Source organism: Hyperolius riggenbachi, chromosome 1 (assembly GCF_040937935.1).
Source record: "Hyperolius riggenbachi isolate aHypRig1 chromosome 1, aHypRig1.pri, whole genome shotgun sequence".
In the NCBI taxonomy this organism is placed as follows: Eukaryota; Metazoa; Chordata; class Amphibia; order Anura; family Hyperoliidae; genus Hyperolius; species Hyperolius riggenbachi.
Window position 1 is genome coordinate 104,669,578 of NC_090646.1, and position 18,433 is coordinate 104,688,010.

Here is an 18,433-nt window from a genome sequence, read left to right on the forward strand (position 1 = left end):
GAGGCTTGGTGACGTCACCAAGCCTCGTAATGTAACTGTACAGAGACCAGGACTTCGGAGATGGAGGAGGAAGTGCTGCTGCCGTCGCTGGAGAAAGCCCTCGGTGAGTAAATCTATTTACTCAATGGGCTTAGAGAGGGGGGGGGGGAGGAGATCGGGTGGGGGGACATCGGGAGGGAGGGGGAGGAGGGGGATAGGCCGCCCGCAACAGCCACAATAGAAGGGGGATCCCCCCACCCGCACAGAGGGGGATCCCCCCGCCCACAAAAGCCACAATAGAAGGGGGATCCCCCCACCCGCACAGAGGGGGATCCCCCGCCCGCAACAGCCACAATAGAAGGGGGATCCCCCCACCCGCACAGAGGGGGATCCCCCGCCCGCAACAGCCACAATAGAAGGGGGATCCCCCCGCCCGCACAGAGGGGGATCCCCTGCCCGCAACAGCCACCATATAAAGGGGTTCCCCCCGCCCGCACAGAGGGGGATCCCCCGCCAGCACAGCCTCCACATACAAGTGGGATCCAACGCACATTCTCTGCTCTGCTGGATGCCCAGGGATTCCCTAGGGTGGCTGGATGCTTGTTCTGCACGCTCTGGGTAGCACAGATCGCTACCCACAGCGTGCAGTCAGGCATCCAGCCATCCTGGGGAATCCCTCTGATAAGAAAAAAATGCAGCCGGCGGGGCAGAGAAACAGGAAATCTCCCTGTCGGCATGGACGAGCTCAGCTCGTCATTAACATTTTTTGCAAGTTTTTGCTGGATGAACTCAGCTCGTCCATACCGCCAGGGAGGTTAATAAGTTAATTTATATTGTAAAATAATGTATTTGTATATGAAAAATGTTTTTGGGTGTAGTTTTACTTTTTGGCCACAAGATGGCCACAGTTATTTTTTTGTGAATGCGTCCTGTAAGCGTAGGAAGTACGCTTACAGGATGTTCAGGGAGGCTGGGAAACTTCTCATAGAAGCAGCCGATCATTGCTGGGGGGCTGAGATCAACGAACGGGAACGGTTTTTCCTGTTCATTGATCTCCAGGCGAGGGGGTGGCGGCGTGCACGAGCGCAGGAGCATGCGCACGTGCGAGCGGGAGTGCGGATAGCGGCGGTAGCAGCGGGGGTGTTTATATCTACGCTCTGGGCGGGGAAATGAAGTTCAAAAGAGCGTAGATATACTGTACCTGGGAGGCGAGGGGGTTAATTTAGGCGATGGGGACATCGCCTAATCCTATTTAACGTAAGACCCCCCCAAGCGGAAAATAACTCGCTTGAGTGATATAATCTGCGCATGTGTGGGGAGTGAGGCCATGGTGCTGAAGGAAAGCACCACAGCGTAATCCTCACTCCCCATCGCCCAGTAAAAGGGAGCATCACTCAGGTTTTTGCCTGAGTAATGCACCCTAACGATCATCCATCGCGCGAAGGAAGACGGCAATAGGATTTGCCGGTAATCCTTGCGTGATGTCAAGATAAGTAGCTCCCATCTGCAAGCTACTTATCACCTGGCATAAAAAAAATAGACCTAGCTAAAAATCAGTACTATACTCCACACTGTATACCTATCATAACCTCTGTATTAAAGGCACCCTGAACTAAGGCAAAGAATGGAATTTGGCCTAGGGGCTTCCTCCAGCCCCATGTAGCCCGCAAGGTCCCCCAGGCATTCTTCTGACTCCTCTCCTGGTCCTGCTGGCAGCTCCGTTAATTGGCAACTTTGGCCTGAAGTTACCCATGCTTGCCCCGCATGGGTGATTAAGATGGAACCGCGCATGTAAAGGACTCTCCCACTGGCCAGCACGATGATGTGTTGCGTGTGCAGCGGGGATGTGCACAGGGAACTTCAGGCTGAAGTCGCTGATCAATTGGAGCTGCCAGCGGGACCGGAAGAGGGGCCAAGAGGACGCTGGGGGACCTTGCGGGCTATAGTGAGCTGCAGGAAGCCCAAGGCGTGTGTGTGAGATGCGCACAGCGCACGCGACTTATGCAGCAAGAGCCTAGCGCCCATTTTTAAATGGGCCTTAGGCCTAGTTACTGTATAAGGGAGGCCAGCATTTTTCTTCTGGTTGCTTGAGACTTCTGGTTAACTGAGTTCTGGATAACAGGGGTTTTACTGTATTCTTGTACAGATTCTTGTTGAAATATTATAATAAGCATTACTCTGCTGTCTTGTTAGTTGGTAAATGAGGTAATTCTTCTTCCAAATATTGTAAACTAAGCATATAATATTGTGTCCCACTCCCAAAAATGTATCCCAACAATGAATGACCTCAGAGTCACACTTACTGTGAGAGAACATAGGGATCCAAGTCCAGTCTGCTCTTCTCAGAAAAATAGCTGTCAAGTTTTTTGAAAGATTCCAGTGATGCTTCAGTATCCTAGAAATGTAAACACAGTGAAACAGTAACCTCGTTATTTTTATATGAAACCACAGAATATACTCATATGCAGTATATTAATTTACAATGTTGTATGTGCAGTACCAATAAAAAGTATGTGAACCCTTTGGAATTATATGGATTTCTACACAAATTGGTCATAAAATGTGATCTGATCTTCATCTAAGTCACAACAATAGACAATCACAGTCTGTTTAAACATATACCACACAAATAATTAAATATTTCCATGTTTTTATAGAACACACCATGTAGTGCAGGTGGAAAAGGTATCTAAACCATTGGATTTAATAACTGGTTGAACCTCCTTTGGCAGCAATAACTTAACCACTTGACCACCAGAACAATTCTCACCTTTCAGCGCTCCTTCCAATCGTCTATGAGGCAGGGGTCACACTTGTCGGCTTTCGTGCGCGTTTTCTGCACAGAAAAACTGTTTTCAACTGAGAACTTATGTTAATCAATGAGCTAGGTAACACTTGAATGCAGATTTCGCGCGCAGAAAAAAAACCTGACATATTGCGCAATTTGTCAGTTTTCTCTATAAATTACATTAGCTGTTGTAAGGTAGAGGTCACACTTGTCTTTCAGTTTTGAATGAACTGATCTATATCTTGTTTTTTCCAACACCAATTAGGCTTTCTTTCGGTGGTACATTTTGCTAAGGGCTACTTTACTGTAGATGCATTTTAACAGGAAGAATAAGAAAAAAAACAGAAAAAATTCATTATTTCTCAGTTTTCGGACATTATAGTTTTAAAATAATACATGCCTCCATAATTAAAACTCACGTATTGTATTTGCCCATTTGTCCCAGTTATTACACCATTTCAATTATGTCCCTATCACAATGTTTGGCACCAATATTTTATTTGGAAATAAAGGTGCATTTTTTCAGTTTTGCGTCCATCCCGAATTACAAGCCCATAGTTTATAAAGTAACAGTGTTATACCCTCTTGACATAAATATTTAAAGAGTTCAGTCCCTAAGGTAACTATTTATGTATTTTTTTTCTTATTGTCATTTTTTTTCTTTTTATTACAAAAAAAAAAAAAATGGGGCGTGTGGGAGGTAATGAGTTAATTTATAATGTAAAACTAGGTATTTATTTATGAAAAAAATTTTTGGATGTAGTTTTACTATTTGGCCACAAGATGGCCACAGTAATTTTTTGTTCATGCGACCTGTAAGCGTCCGGAAGTACGCTTACAGGAAGCACAGTGAGGCTGGGAAAATCACAATAATCGCGCTGCTTCTCATAGAAGCAGCCAATCATTGCTGGGGGGGCTGAGATCAACAAACGGGAATGGTTTTTCCCGTTCATTGATCTCCGGGCGAGTGGGCGGCGGCGGCGTGCACGAGCGCACAGACAGCGGCGGTACCACCAGGGGCGGTACGTGTTTTTACACCCCTGGTGGTAAAGTCAGGGGCGCCTCCAGCCATTTTGTCACTCCAGGCGATAAAACCTGTGGCGCCCCCCCCCCCCCCCCCCCGTGGTTCCCTTCCCTCTCCCGTCCACCCCCTTCATGAAAATAATGTTTCATTATAAAATAATCGTACTGCGGCAATGTTTCACCATGAAAAAATCGTCATGCAGCAATGTTTCACCATAAAAAAATCGTAATGCAGCAATGTTCCACCATAACATAATCATAATGCAGCAATGTCTCACCATAAAAAAATCGTAATGTAGCAATGTTTCACTAGAAAATAATCGTAACGCAGCAATGTTTCACCAGAAAATAATCGTAACGCAGCAATGTTTCACTAGAAAATAATCATAACGCAGCAATGTTTCACTAGAAAATAATCGTAACGCAGCAATGTTTTACTAGAAAATAATCATAATGCAGCAATTTATCACTAGAAAATAATCGTAATGCTTCAATGTTTCACTAGAAAACAATCATAATATGGGCAGTGTTTCACAAATAAATAATGCACCTGTAAAAAAAAAAAAAAAAGCCTGCAGAAGTCGCCTCTCCCAGCGCACAGCTCATTGAGTCATCTCCCTTCAGCCAGCCGCTGTGAAAGTCCCACGCTAACACAGGCAGAGCAGGGCTACGGGAAGATGGAGCCCAAAGCCCTGCGCCGGAGACACAAATAGTCTCCAGTGCAGGGCTTCGGACACCATCTTCCTGTAGCCCTGCTCTGCCTGGCGGAAGACTCTGCAGGCTGAGGTGAGCTGCGGGATTCGGCCATCAATTTGGCACAGCGTCTATTAGACGCCGCAAGCACCGAACCATGGGGGTCACACAATATGGCTGCGCCTCAGGTGACACAAACTGACAGCACCTCACGCAACCGCTTGGTCGGTGAGGCTGGTGGATCAGGCACCCCTGAGAGAGAGAGAGAGACAGTAGCAGATAATAGAGACATACCAGGAAAGTGGGAGAGTGTCACGAAAGTACATGAAAAGGAGAGTGGTGAAGAAAATAGGTGGAAAGGAGGAGGAAAATGGAGGAGAGACAGAGTGATTGAGGGAGAGACAGATGTGTCTCACCACAAGTAGTCTTGTTTGACAGAGAGCACACTGGGAGCATGTTGAAGCACTGGGAGGGGGAGAGGAGGGAGGAAGAGGGGGATGGAGTCCAGCAGGGCAATCACAGGGCACTCAGACACAGGAACTTTTCAGCCCTGTTACAAATGCAAGGCACCTTATATAAATAAGGCAGACTACCTTCTGCAGAGCCTTGTGTTCTCCTCTCCGAGCACAGCCTGCAGCTTTGCCATCTGCCTGCTCACCTCTCTCTGCTCTGAATGATGCCCCTTCAGGGGGGATGCAGGGGGGCATAGACTGGCCACTTTCAGGTGGTCAGCAGCATCCAGATCGGCATAACCTCCATGCTTGACTGGTGGTGGGCGGGGTTAGGGAGCGCGGCCACACGCAGTAAACACTACGTCTGTGGCTGCTTACAAAAGCTGAGGCTTGGAGCAGAGCTTTCCCCTCTGCTTATTGGACGGCTGGCGCCAGAGGGCGGAGGGGAGACGGAAGTGTCGCTACACGCACGTGTAGCATAGAAACAAGCTGGCTGCTGCTGCCGAGAGGAACACAGACAGGGGGGACAAAATAAATGACATGGCAGTAGGGACAGGTGGCCGCAAATGCGCCTTTTGATTGGCACAGCGCTGCAGGCAGCTGCTTGTACTGCCTGTGGCAAGAAGCGCCCCTGGGTAAAGTGGTTAAACCAAATGTTTACTGTAATTGCAGATCAGACGTGCACAACAGTCAGGAGTAATTTTTCACCATTCTTCTTTACAGAACTGTTTCAGTTCAGCAATATTCTTGGGATGTCTGGTGTAAATCACTTTCTTCAGGTCATGCCACAGCATCTCAGTCGATTTGCGGTCAAGACTCTGACTGGGCCACTCCAGAAGGTGTATTTTATTCTGTTTAAGCCATTCTGTTGTTGATTTACTTCTATGCTTTGGGTCGTTGTCCTATTGCAACACCCATCTTCTGCTGATCACCCGGGGGACCCAGGAAAAGACAGCACACGTCAGTTTTGGGCCAGCCCGAACTAAGCTTGGGCTTACAGCTCCTAGCACATAAATCTCAGCCCGAGCTCAGTTAGGGATTACCACCAGAGGGGTTAAGTCCTCCTGCAAAATTTCTTGATAAACTTGGGAATTCATTTTTTCCTTCAATGATAGCAATCAGGTTACGGATGAAATAACAGTCCCTGGCCCTTATTCAATGACCACTTTCTTTTAGGTTTTCTCCTAACTTAGACTTTATCAATAACATTACTTTTAAGCCACCAGCAAGCATGAAAATACTAACAATAATTTTGATAGTACTTTTTCACCTACCTTTTGGTACTTTTTCAATTCAAGAGTGCTGAAAATGTATTTTAAACAGTGTGCCAGAAATCCATATAATTTCAAAGGGTTCACATACTTTTTATTGCTACTGTATATACCATTTCTAAAATATTCCTAGTTCTACTCCAGAAAAAGAACATGCAAAGTTAAAAGATACCATGGAATAGCAAAAATGTTATTTACAAATCTAATTTTTTTTAAAAAGTAGTTTAAAACCTATAAAATCACATCTTGAACCACAACATCTTGACTGGCTAATTAATGCAATCCTCATTTTATCCCATGCTATAGAAATCAATATTGCTATACTGTGGCATTAAATGTACTTCAAGGGCTCAATATGAGAGCTCCTGATGTAGAAATTGGGTTCAATCGAAAAGGTGTTAGGGCTGTGCACAAATTGCTAAATGGTTAATTATTAAAAGGCAATGGTGAAAACAGTATTAACTGTATACAACAGTCTCAAACTGGGTGGCATGGTACCTTGGTGCGCCACAGACACTTCCCAGGGGTGCCGTGGCTCTGTTTCTGTCTGCGTATGTTTTTTTTGACAACACATGTTTTTCTGTCATCACACTTGCTGTGCTTGTCTCAAGCTAGTCTTTTGCACAGTAGAGCCGTCAGAGCAGTGCCACCACTGGCACATAGTGGTATTTAGTTCTGAATGGTTCGCTGTTCACAGGTGACCTCTCCAGTGGGCAGACGCAGCAGAGCCATCTGATCGGCTCTAATTTCAGACTCCATCCACATCTCCACATCACTCCAGGGACCAGCCACAGGCCATCTTTACCCAGCCATGAGCCATCTTTTCCCCATCCACCAGCACAACAAGTAAGGAACCCCATCTGCCCCGCCCGCTGCCTCTTACTAATAGCGGTGGCGGCTGCTGCTGCTGAGCTTAAGCTGGATGGGGAACGCAGATGGGGGACCCAGGTGAGGAGGTGGGTCCGACCTCACTCCCCGCCTCTTACTAATAGCGGCGGCGGCTGCTGCTGAGCTTAATTGGAGGGGGGGCGCAGATGGGGGACCCAGGTGAGGGAGGGGGGGTCCGACCCCCCTCCCCGCCTCTTACTAATAGCGGCAGCGGGATCAGTTGAAAAGGGCGCCTGAGCTGCCTGTATGAAAAGGGTGCCTCCATAGACATCAATGTTATTTCTGCAAATATGGGCTACAAGGTGGTGAAAAGGGCGCCCGAGTTTTGATATAGGCTACAAGCGGGTGCCCCTTTGTAGCTCATATTTTTTCGGCTACAAGGTTTTTGGATACAAAAGGGCACCTCTTTGTAGCCCATATTTTTTCGGCTACAAGGTTTTTGGCTACAAAAGGGCGCCCTTTGTATCCCATATTTTTTCAGCTACAAAAAGGCGCCCTTTGTAGTCCATATTTTTTTGGCTACAAGGTTTTTGGCTACAAAAGGGCGCCCTTTGTATTCCATATTTTTTCAGCTACAAAAGGACGCCCCTTTGTAGACCATATTTTTTCGGCTACAAGGTTTTTGGCTACAAAAGGGCGCCCTTTGTATCCCATATTTTTTCAGCTACAAAAGGGCGCCCTTTGTAGTCCATATTTTTTTGGCTACAAGGTTTTCGGCTACAAAACGGCGCTCTTTGTAGCCCATATTTATTTGGCTACAAGGTTTTCAGCTACAAAAGAGTTCCCCTTTGTAGCCCATATTTTTCATTCGGCTACAATGTTTTCGGCTACAAAAGTGCACCCTACTGTAGCCCATAATTTTTATTCAGCTACAAGGTTTTCGGCTACAAGGTTTTTGGGTTTTTGATTCTGCTACAAAAGGGCGCCCTTTTATAGCTGCGATTTTTTTATTTGGGGATACAGGGGGGGGGGGGGGGAAGTAGGATTAGGCAACACAAGCGGGGGGGTCTTAGTGTTAGGCACCACCTAGGGGGGTTAGGGATCACCAGGGGGGGGTAGGCACCGCCAGGGGAGTCTTAGGGTTAGGCACCACCAGGGGAGTCTTAGGGTTAGGCACCACCAGGGGGGGTTAGGGTTAGGGGAGAGTTCTGTGTGAGAGTGGGGAGAAGTTAGCTCATAGTAATCACGAGGGAGGGGTTAGGGTTAGGCACCACCAGGGAGGGGTTAGGGTTACGCACCATCAGGGGAGGGTTCTGTGGGAGAGTAGGAAGAAGTTAGGTCATAGTAATCACTTTTCTCAGCTATATCTAGAGCCCTTTTATAGCCCAACAAATTTTGCCTATAACAGCATCCTTTTTATAAACTAAAACTAGCTTTTTTGGCTACACCAGGCACCCTTTGTAGCCGAATTTGGCATATATGGGCTATACCAGGCACCCTTTGTAGCAGAATTTGACATATATGGGCTACACTAGGCGCTGTTTGTAGCCGAATTTGGCATATATGGGCTACACTGGGCACCCTCTGTAGCAGAATTTGGCATATATGGGCTATACCAGGCACCCTTTGTAGCAGAATTTGACATATATGGGCTACACCAGGCACCCTTTGTAGACGAATTTGGCATATATGGGCTATACCAGGCGCCCTCTGTAGCAGAATTTGACATACAGTATATGGGCTACACCAGGCTCCCTTTGTAGCCGAATTTGGCATATATGGGCTATACCAGGCGCCCTTTGTAGAAGAATTTGACATATATGGGCTACATCAGACGCACTTTGTAGCCGAATTTGGCATATATGGGCTACGCCAGGTGCCCTTTTTGTAAACAAATTTGGCATATATGGGCTACGCCAGGTGCCCTTTTTGTAAACGAATTTGGCATACATGGGCTACACCAGGTGCCCTTTTTGTAAACGAATTTGACATACATGAGCTACACCAGGCGTCCTTTTTGTAGCCAAATTTGACATATATGGGCTACACCAGGCTCCCTTTTTCCAGGCGCCCTTTTCAAATAGAGGCGCAGCAGCAGCTGCTGCTAAGCTTAAGCTGGAGGGGGAGTGCAGATGGGGCACGCAGGTGAGGGAGGGGGGGTCCTACCCCCCTCCCCGCCTCTTACTAATAGCGGCGGCGGCTGCTGCTGAGCTTTAGCTGGAGGGGGAGTGCAGATGGGGCACCCAGGTGAGGAAGGGGGGGGGGTCCGACCCCCCTCCCCGCCTCTTACTAATAGCGGCGGCTGCTGCTGAGCTTTAACTGGAGGGGGAGTGCAGATGGGGCACCCAGGTGAGGAAGGGGGGGGTCCGACCCCCCTCCCCGCCTCTTACTAATAGCGGTGGCTGCTGCTGCTGAGCTTAAGCTGGAGGGGGAGTGCAGATGGGGCACCCAGGTGAGGAAGGGGGGGTCCGACCCCCCTCCCTGCCGCTGTGCTCAATACCCCCTTCCTGCCCGCTACACTCTTATGTGGCGTATGCTAAGCCGCGGGTCCGCTGGCACACAATAATACTACAGGTAACGATAACAAAAAGCCCCCATGCTGCAAAGATTCACAAAGCCTATATACATGCTGCACTGCATTTCTGAAACCATAATTTATAGGGCCTGCATAAGTACATATATTTCAATTGTTCTGATAGAGCCACCTTGGATATAAGTCCTGAATATCTAATTAGTTATAAAGTTCCAAAGCATCCAGAAATCTCATAATCAGAAGAAAATATATTTCCATCCAAATTTAGAACCAGTTCATTAAGATAAACACAATTGTTGCAAAACAGCATTCAGTTTTCTGGCTGAATCATGTAGCCTGCTGTATAGTCCGAATACTTTTGGCCTTTTATACTTATAGAGTCAAACAGAGAGCGCACACACACTACCACAACGTGGACTTTCGCGTTGCCATATAGCAATATAGGCATGGTAGGGGTAAAGTCTCTTGTTGTATTGCAAGTATAGTAAATTTTAAGTATAGAAAAATACGTGAAAATGAGCCATAAATTACTTTTCTCCTATGTTGCTGTCACTTACAGTAGGCAGTAGAAATCTGACAGAAGTGACAGGTTTTGGACTAGTCCATCTCTCCATAGGGGATTCTCAGCAAGGCTTTTATTCTTTATAAAGATATTCCCTACATAGGATTTAAACAATAATGCTGGCCAGCTTCCCTGCTCCCTACACAGTTTTTTGGCAGTTGTATAGAGCACTGCCATTCACTAAGTGCTTATTAAAATAAATAAATCCCTGAGAATCCCCCATGAAGAGATGGACTAGTCTAAAACCTGTCAGATTTCTACTACCTACTGTAAGTGACAGCAACATAGGAGAAAAGTAATTTTTGGCTCATTTTACTCTGTAAAAAAGTACTTCTTATTTGTATGTGTTTGCACATATTTTAAATTTTACAATTTTTCACCATAGTGCCCCTTTAAAGAGAAGAGAGGGAGATCTACAATATATTCTGTGCAGAGAGACCAACCCTGTAAATGGGAACCCTTTTTATCCATATGTACGTTCTGGGAGGACTGTGAAAAGTGGCACGCTGATGAATCATCCATGGGTAAATCTACATAAAATGCACCTAAGCCAATTTTACTTTAATAATTAACCTGAATGTAGTATGTTGGAAAATCTCCTAACTTACAATTTACAAAAAAAGAATAAAAGAGAACCTGTGAAGTTCAGTCCAAGCTTAGCAAAGATAATGTACATACCGTATCATTTTGCAGCAGATAGCAAACAGGCTTCCTGAAGTCATCTTTCTTGTTCTTAATAAAATCTTTCATCTAAAAGATAAGTTTAACAGTATGTTTACTTTGACCATCAGTATGGTGTTATTGGTAACTTATGTTCTTGATTCAATTGAACTGTAACGACATACACTAAAATGCAGTACATTAGTCAGGATACCTACTTATACATTAAAGTGGACCTGAACTTAGAACTCCTCTCTTCCCTAAAAGATACACAACAGCACAATAACCTTTAAACAAAAAACATGTATTTGTTACAGCTGATACAAATCCTAAACTAAATCTGCACACTTTCTACTTCCTGATTCATGGAAGCAGACATATTGCTAACAGCCTGTGCTTTCAAATGGACCTATCTGCTTATCTGCTATAGGCAGTCATGTGACACAGGGAAGGATGAAATTAAAACCTGTGATTAGTCACAAATGAGGGGGAATTAAACAGGCTAAACTCTCTAAATACATACAGGGTGCATTTCTCAACGTTTCCTTCTGTCCTGTGCAAGCGTTCAGGTTCACTTTAAATATCCTGATTTTAGCATCAGAAACTCTTCCTATAGTTATATATTGATGTATACTGAGGCCTAGCCTAGGCTTTTTATTAATCATAGAGTTAAAGGTCTTTGAAACTGGAAGCTGTAAATTCAATTTTAGGGCTTTCTAATTTAGATACCGGATTATTTACAAAAACAATTACAAACAATAGCACCCTTTTAGAGCCCTGTGTGCAGTAATGATTTCAGTGGTAAAAATGGGCTCCCTGTGTATTAGAGACAAAGGGAAAGAGGCGAAGGCATTTAGAGAAGACCAAGTGGGGAGGGGACGACCACGTAGGCAAGACTGCCTAACTGACATAGAAAAGCTGTAACATGATTTAAATAAGCTCTTCCAGAAGGCTTTGAAATACAAAACTCTGCTTGAAATCATCTTTACTAGTATCTAACATATTTCATGTAATCAGAATCCAGGTATTATGCATTTATCTAGTAGACATCAAAGTACATTAGCCAAACCACACCACTAATTTTCCCTAAGGAGTGCATATGATCCTAATGCATCACTTTAGAATGAGTGGATTATGCAAAACATTAATTTACGTCCTTTAAAACCAAGTGTACATTTAGGTATTGTTAGGAAACATGCACGGCCTTCTCCTGCCTGCTGGTGGCAGTATTAGCATGGACTGCCAGGGTCTTTCATTATGCCACCAGCAGAGGGCTCTGTGGACTTTGAGTAGCCTTGAATTTCTGAATTCCACCAGCAGGTGGCTGTTCTCTTACAAGGACTTCCAGAGAACCTGAACTGAAAAGTCAAAATAAACATAGGCAGGTCATACTTACCTCCTGTGTAGTCTACTCCTCAATCTCTTTCTCCTCTCTTGCATCTTGTTTGTCCACTGTGATCAATGGAATTCTCAGTCCTCCATTTTGAAAATGGCCATTACCCCATAACAGCTGCCTGCTCAGCACACTGTTAAACTGTAATATCGCCCACTTGAGCTATAGCGAAACATGGACATTACCGTGCGCATTCAGTTGTAACTGACAGCAGCTGCTATATAACTAACAGCAACTGGTATATTTCAGTTCTGACAAAATATTGTCAGAACTGGAAGGGATCACTGTAAGAAGAAAATTCTGAGATTCTGAGGAACTGACGGCGAGGTAAGTATGTAATATTCATTTACAGCTGCATCATGTGTTTATTTTAAATAATTTTACTTGCTACAGGTTCCCTTTAAGTTCCTTGTAAGACTGCAGTTTCAGTTACGGCCTACAGGTGGTTCAGGAGATCATGTTGCAGAAGCACCATACCAGCTGCTTCCTGTCACTAATTACCTATAATATTTAAGGACTGCCTTCTGCTCCAGCCAGTGGCCAGAACTTTGTGCTCCCAGGCCTGAGTCCTGGTCCTGTTCCTCCTCCTGAAATCTGTCTTTGTCTCCCTGTTGCCGAACTCTGTTTATCCTTTCTGAGATTTTGCTTTTGCCCTATTCTTGGTTCCATGCGTTATATGATTACCTGTTGCTGACCCTGCTCTCCTCCTATGCTCCTTTGATACTGTGTATGATTGTACATATACGCATGTTGTATATTGCCTTTTAAATTGATAGATAGGGTGTTCACTGTGCTTTCTGGTTGTTCGAAGTCTGTTTATCGTGTGCTGTGCATGTGCTTTGCATTTAATTTGCATTTATGTTTGTATGCATGCTTTGCATTATTTTGCTTTGCAATAAAACCTTATTTTGCACCTGGTCTGTATTGCTGCAAACTGTGGTCAAATCCTGTTCCTCTGTTCAGACTTGTAACAGGTATGCTGATGTACTCACCTATAGCTTAGTATATTTTCAGAGCTGTACAGTCCAACTTGTAGACAATGTTTCAGTCTGTTGGGCCATGGTCGTAACAATAAGGGCTACAACCCCTGCACACGTGGGGGAAGGGGTGGGGGGGGCAGGCCGCTCAGGGTCGTTTTGGGGGGCTGGAAGGGTCGCAGCATGAGGTGAAAGCCATGGCCAGACATCGGCGGGGAGGGGGACGGTCCCTCCCCTCCCTCACCTTGGGCTCTCCCCTCGGCGCTCCCCTCCAGCATCAATAAGGCCTCTTTCATATTAGACAAGGCGCGTAGGAGCCATTTCCTGCAAGTGTTAAATAGCCTGCGGCATGTCATCGGGAATCTGCGGTGCCACGCAATTCAGCGGTGGTAGTAATTAATTAACCAGACGGGAAAACGCCTGTTCCTGATGATAGAAAGCTCCCGGGTGTGTCGTACCACAATGCATCGAAATGCAGCATCGGGTGTGAAGGGTAAAATTAAAGTCTATGGACTTTCATTTTACCTTGGTTAATGCAAACTATCAACTTTGCGTTGAAACGCAGAAAAAGGGCTCTAGTGTGAAAGAGCTCTCAGTATCTGTGCAGGCAGCGGGCAGAAACACATACCTTCCTGCGTTCCACTGTGGATGTTCCTCTCTCTAGTGTCTGACGTTATTTCCTGTATAAACATAGCGTCAGACACTAGAGAGAGAGAAACATCCGCAGTGGAACTCAGGAAGGCATGTGTTCCTGCCCGCTTCCCGCCGTCAGAATTTCTGCAGGGGGGCCCGGTGGTTCCTAGTTACGCCCCTGTGTTGGGCCTTATTGCAAAGCACAAATTGTACATGCCCCTACTTATGACAGAAGTCCTACAGAATACTAGGTTACATTTTGGAAAACCTCAACATCATAAGACATCAGGGTTTTTCTTGTAAACCAGGAAACCAAAAGCTTGTTACTGAAAAAACAAAATAGCTAAAAACTAAAATACGGTAGCTGAAATGTGCACATTTCACTTCCCATGTGAGCACCTGAGTCTCCATGAGAGGTGGTGGCAGCTATCAACATGCACTGATGATAGATCCTTGGTGGTGGGAATTGCAATGCCAGGTACACACCAAGCAATATCCAGTCAGACGGGTCGAATTAATTATTTCTGACAGGTCTGATCTTATTTCCAATCGGTTTTCTGATCAATTTTGTAAAGAAGTGAAAATTTATCAGAAAAACAATCAGAAATCAGGTCAGATCTATCAAAAATAATCGATTAGAATATATGTACCCCCATGAGTACTCCTTACCTGTTCCTGCAGAGTTAAAAGTAAAATTAGTTAAAGTGTAGGAAACAATGATAAAGTTTCTCTTTAAAAAAAAAAGGATGCTTTAAAAAAAAAATGAGCCCAGCCAATCTATTCTCCGTGCTGTTTCGGAAATATTACATTTCACAGAGTTTGAACAAATCAATAAAACAAAGCATGCCATACAAAAGAAAAAAAATGACAAACAGTAGCATTACCACATCTGGAAGAGTTGTGACATCAGATTTCATTAGCTGGTTCCATGACACATTGTTTGGAAAATCCTGCATATCAGAGCATAACACACATAAATCGTAATTTTGTCATATTCATGATGTATTATCTCTTACTGTAATAGAGTAGTGATAGGTGACAAAAACTAAACTGCGCTAGATCAGAATCAGATACATTTTATTCCACAGTATTGAACACTTGTAAAATCTCTTCGTCTGTAGGTGCACAGCTAGAGGAGATGATAGCTTTGGTGTACAAGAACAATCAGGTCTGGAAGCACTTCTCACCACAAGTAGAATAGAACCCACTAGCAACATAATTATAAGATTCAAGGCACAGCACAAGGTCTGAAGCAATACAAAAGTAGAACAGAAGTGATGTAAGAGAAAGGATGCAACATCCTCAAGGTGTTGCATACAACCCATATATTACTCAATTTACAGCATTCATATCCAGCCAATTCGATCATAATGATGAGATCTGGCAAAGATAAGTTCTGCAGCGGGCCGGCCTATTTAAAGCTATTTCCAGCTGAAATCATTCAAAACGATTGTTCAGGGTATGCAGGGAAGATCTTGCAGGAAAGGGCTCGGTGGTAGTGGTATTTAATTTCCCGATGACCAACAGACCCAAGCCAGTTCCCCTCTATGTAAAATATGTACCCCCGGGCCCATGGTAAGTGTTGCAGGATAACCTGTCTGCTGGTGCACCTCCTCTTTATTACCAGGTCTTGCTCTCAAAAATGTTTGCAAAGCCAGCAAGGCCTGATTTGCAGGGTGATCGAACTTACGATTTTCGCTCGCTCATCCCCTAGTGCTCACTATTTGGTCAGAACGTATTAGTCCATGCCTGACATTTTTGTACTAAATTCTATTATTTAACATCCTGAAAATGTACAATAAGCCCCACACAGCAGTTGAAACCACTTATTTATCCTCATAAAAACTATCACCTCAGAACACTTACTAGCTAGACTAACAGGCAGCAAATGCAGATGGATGGAAAACTGGGTGGGGCATAAACCACATGATCACAGATATCCAGTAGAGCACCTGTAATCATAGATATGGTTTTAGAGTCCAGGTGGTATGGCATGTTTCTCCCTATGTAGGATCTAATGGGCCTGAAAAACAAAGCAAGGGTAAAATTGCCAACCTCCCCCCCCCCTCCCCCCCCCCCCCTCGAAAAAAACAGTGTTATCAATCTTATTTAAAGTATTTCCTTGTTTGCTTGTAACTATGCGTTTAGAGTCTATGTGGTGTGACATGGTTTTCTTTCTGTAGGTCCTTATTCAATTAACGTTTTTCCTGAGATTTCTTCTGGGAGATAAATTTGTATCTCATCTACAAAATAAATTTCAAGCACTTAATAACAAAAAAAGTACTAAAAAGTCGGTAACATAGTAATATCAAACTTATTTTCGATACTTCCTTGCCTGCTGAGGGCTTAAAGTGGTATGGGCCTTACAATAATATTTTTGCTCTAAAACATTGAAAACTGCAAAAAATTACACCATCACACCATTACACCATCACGGTGGTGGCGTGAAGAGACCTTGAGCCCGTTTTTAAACGGACTTAGGTCACCTAGTTTTATTATAAGACGTGAAAACATTTCATGAGAAAACTCAAAAGCAATGTTGATTGAATAGGGGCCCATGCCTCTACTTGATGGCTGCAGATATCTGATGCATTATGGGATTGTGATGTACAGGTTTTACCTAAACATGAACAGGATTCTTATTATTAAAATCACAGAGCTGATTTAAAATAAGCTATTTTAATGTAAATCACGCTATGAATACTGCATTAAAGAGACTCCGTAACAAAAATTGCATCCTGTTTTTTATCATCCTACAAGTTCCAAAAGCTATTCTAATGTGTTCTGGCTTACTGCAGCACTTTGTACTATCACAGTCTCTGTAATAAATCAACTTATCTCTCTCTTGTCAGACTTGTCAGCCTGTGTCTGGAAGGCTGCCAAGTTCTTCAGTGTTGTGGTTCTGCTATGAACTCCCCCTTCCAGGCCCCTCTATGCACACTGCCTGTGTATTATTTAGATTAGAGCAGCTTCTCTCTTCTCTCTTATCTTTTACAAGCTGGATAAATCGTCCTCTGAGCTGGCTGGGCTTTCACATAGTGAGGAATTACAGACAAGGGCAAAGCTGTTTGCAGGAAGAAAAGAGCAGCCTGACACTTCAGTGCATGAGAGATGCAGGGGGAAAGAAACACACAAATGATCTCTTGAGATTCAAAAGGAAGGCTGTATACAGCCTGCTTGTGTATGGTTGTATTTTCTATGTGTGGACATACTGTACATCAACCTACTTCCTGTTTTGGTGGCCATTTTGTTTGTTTATAAACAAACTTTTTAAAACTGTTTTTAACCACTTTTAATGCGGCGGGGAGCTGCGAAATTGTGACAGAGGGTAATAGGAGATGTCCCCTAACGCACTGGTATGTTTACTTTTGTGTGATTTTAACAATACAGATTCTCTTTAAGTCTTTTTAAGTAAAATAAGATTATAGTTCATAACAGCAAACCTGTGGCAGGTGTACAGCGCTGTTGTTTTTAGAATACTCCTCTTGATTATCAGATGTCATGAGAAACAGAAGGTTCATGATGAAACTTTTTCCTTTTCCTAAAGAACAGAATAAACAGGATAAGAAATTGGCATACATTGAGCTTTATTTATGCTAAAGATAATGTTAGCTTTTTCTGATGCCACATCTAATACCCAGAATTTTTTAAAGGGTTTCTGTATTATGTTTAAAGAGGAACTCCAGTGAAAATAATGTAATAAAAAAGTGCTTATTTTTTACAATAATTATGTATAAATGATTTAGTCAGTGTTTGCTCATTGTAAAATCTTTCCTGATTTACATTCTGACATTTATCACATGGTGACATTTTTACTGCTGGAAGGTGATGTCACTGGAAGTATCTGCTGCTTGCTTTTTTGGCAGTTGTAAGCAGCTGTTATTTCCCGCAATGCAACAAGGCTCCCACAGTGTGATGTCAGGACCTCAGAGCTGTGAGGCGCTGACATCATTTGTGGGAGGGGTTTCACCACAAAATCAGCCATACAGAGCCCCCCAATGATTCGTTTGAGAAAAGAAATAGATTTCTCATGGGAAAGGGGGTATCGGCTACTGATTGGGAGGAAGTTAAATTCTTGGTCACTGTAACGATTGATGTCAGCAACAAAGATTTTCTGATTATTGGTGATCTGCAGTATCACCAATAATACAGATACTATACCTGATTATGTGGTGATCTGCAGAATCACCAATAATACTAGTATAGCTAGACACAGGGCAACCAATGTGGGATTGTGTTTTGGTGCAACAGTAATGAGAAGAGGAGATCTCCTGAGGAGCGGGAGATTCAGACAATATTGCAGCCAAGGATCCCCTGAGGAGCAGGGGATTCAGACTGTACTGCAGCCAGTGGACACCTGAGGAGCAGGGACCACTGACTGGGCTGCAAGGAGGATCACCTGAGTAGCAGGTGATTCAGACTGTACTGCAGCCAGTGGACAGCTGAGGAGCAGGGACCACTGACTGTGCTGCAAGGATGATCACCTGAGGAGCAGGTGATTAAGACTACACTATAGCCAATGATCACCTGAGGAGCAGGAGATTCAGACTGTACTGCAGCCAGTGGACACCTGCCACTGACTGTGCTGCAAGGGCTGATCACCTGAGGAGCAGGTGATTAAGACTCTACTGCAGCTAGCGG

The 18,433-nt window shown here is 44.2% G+C and overlaps 1 protein-coding gene across 1 annotated transcript in view; it reads right to left on the bottom strand.

Moving 5' to 3' along the window:
* The window catches only part of LOC137557929 (uncharacterized), a 259,888-nt gene that overhangs the window by 204,195 nt on the left and 37,260 nt on the right, over positions 1-18,433 (bottom strand). The window contains exons 3-6 of the mRNA XM_068271708.1: positions 17,236-17,333; positions 14,677-14,742; positions 10,808-10,879; positions 2,283-2,374 (exon numbers count right to left, since the gene is read on the bottom strand). Of these exons, the coding sequence (XP_068127809.1) occupies positions 2,283-2,374; positions 10,808-10,879; positions 14,677-14,742; positions 17,236-17,333 (328 nt within the window). The remainder of the gene's footprint in view (positions 1-2,282; positions 2,375-10,807; positions 10,880-14,676; positions 14,743-17,235; positions 17,334-18,433) is intronic.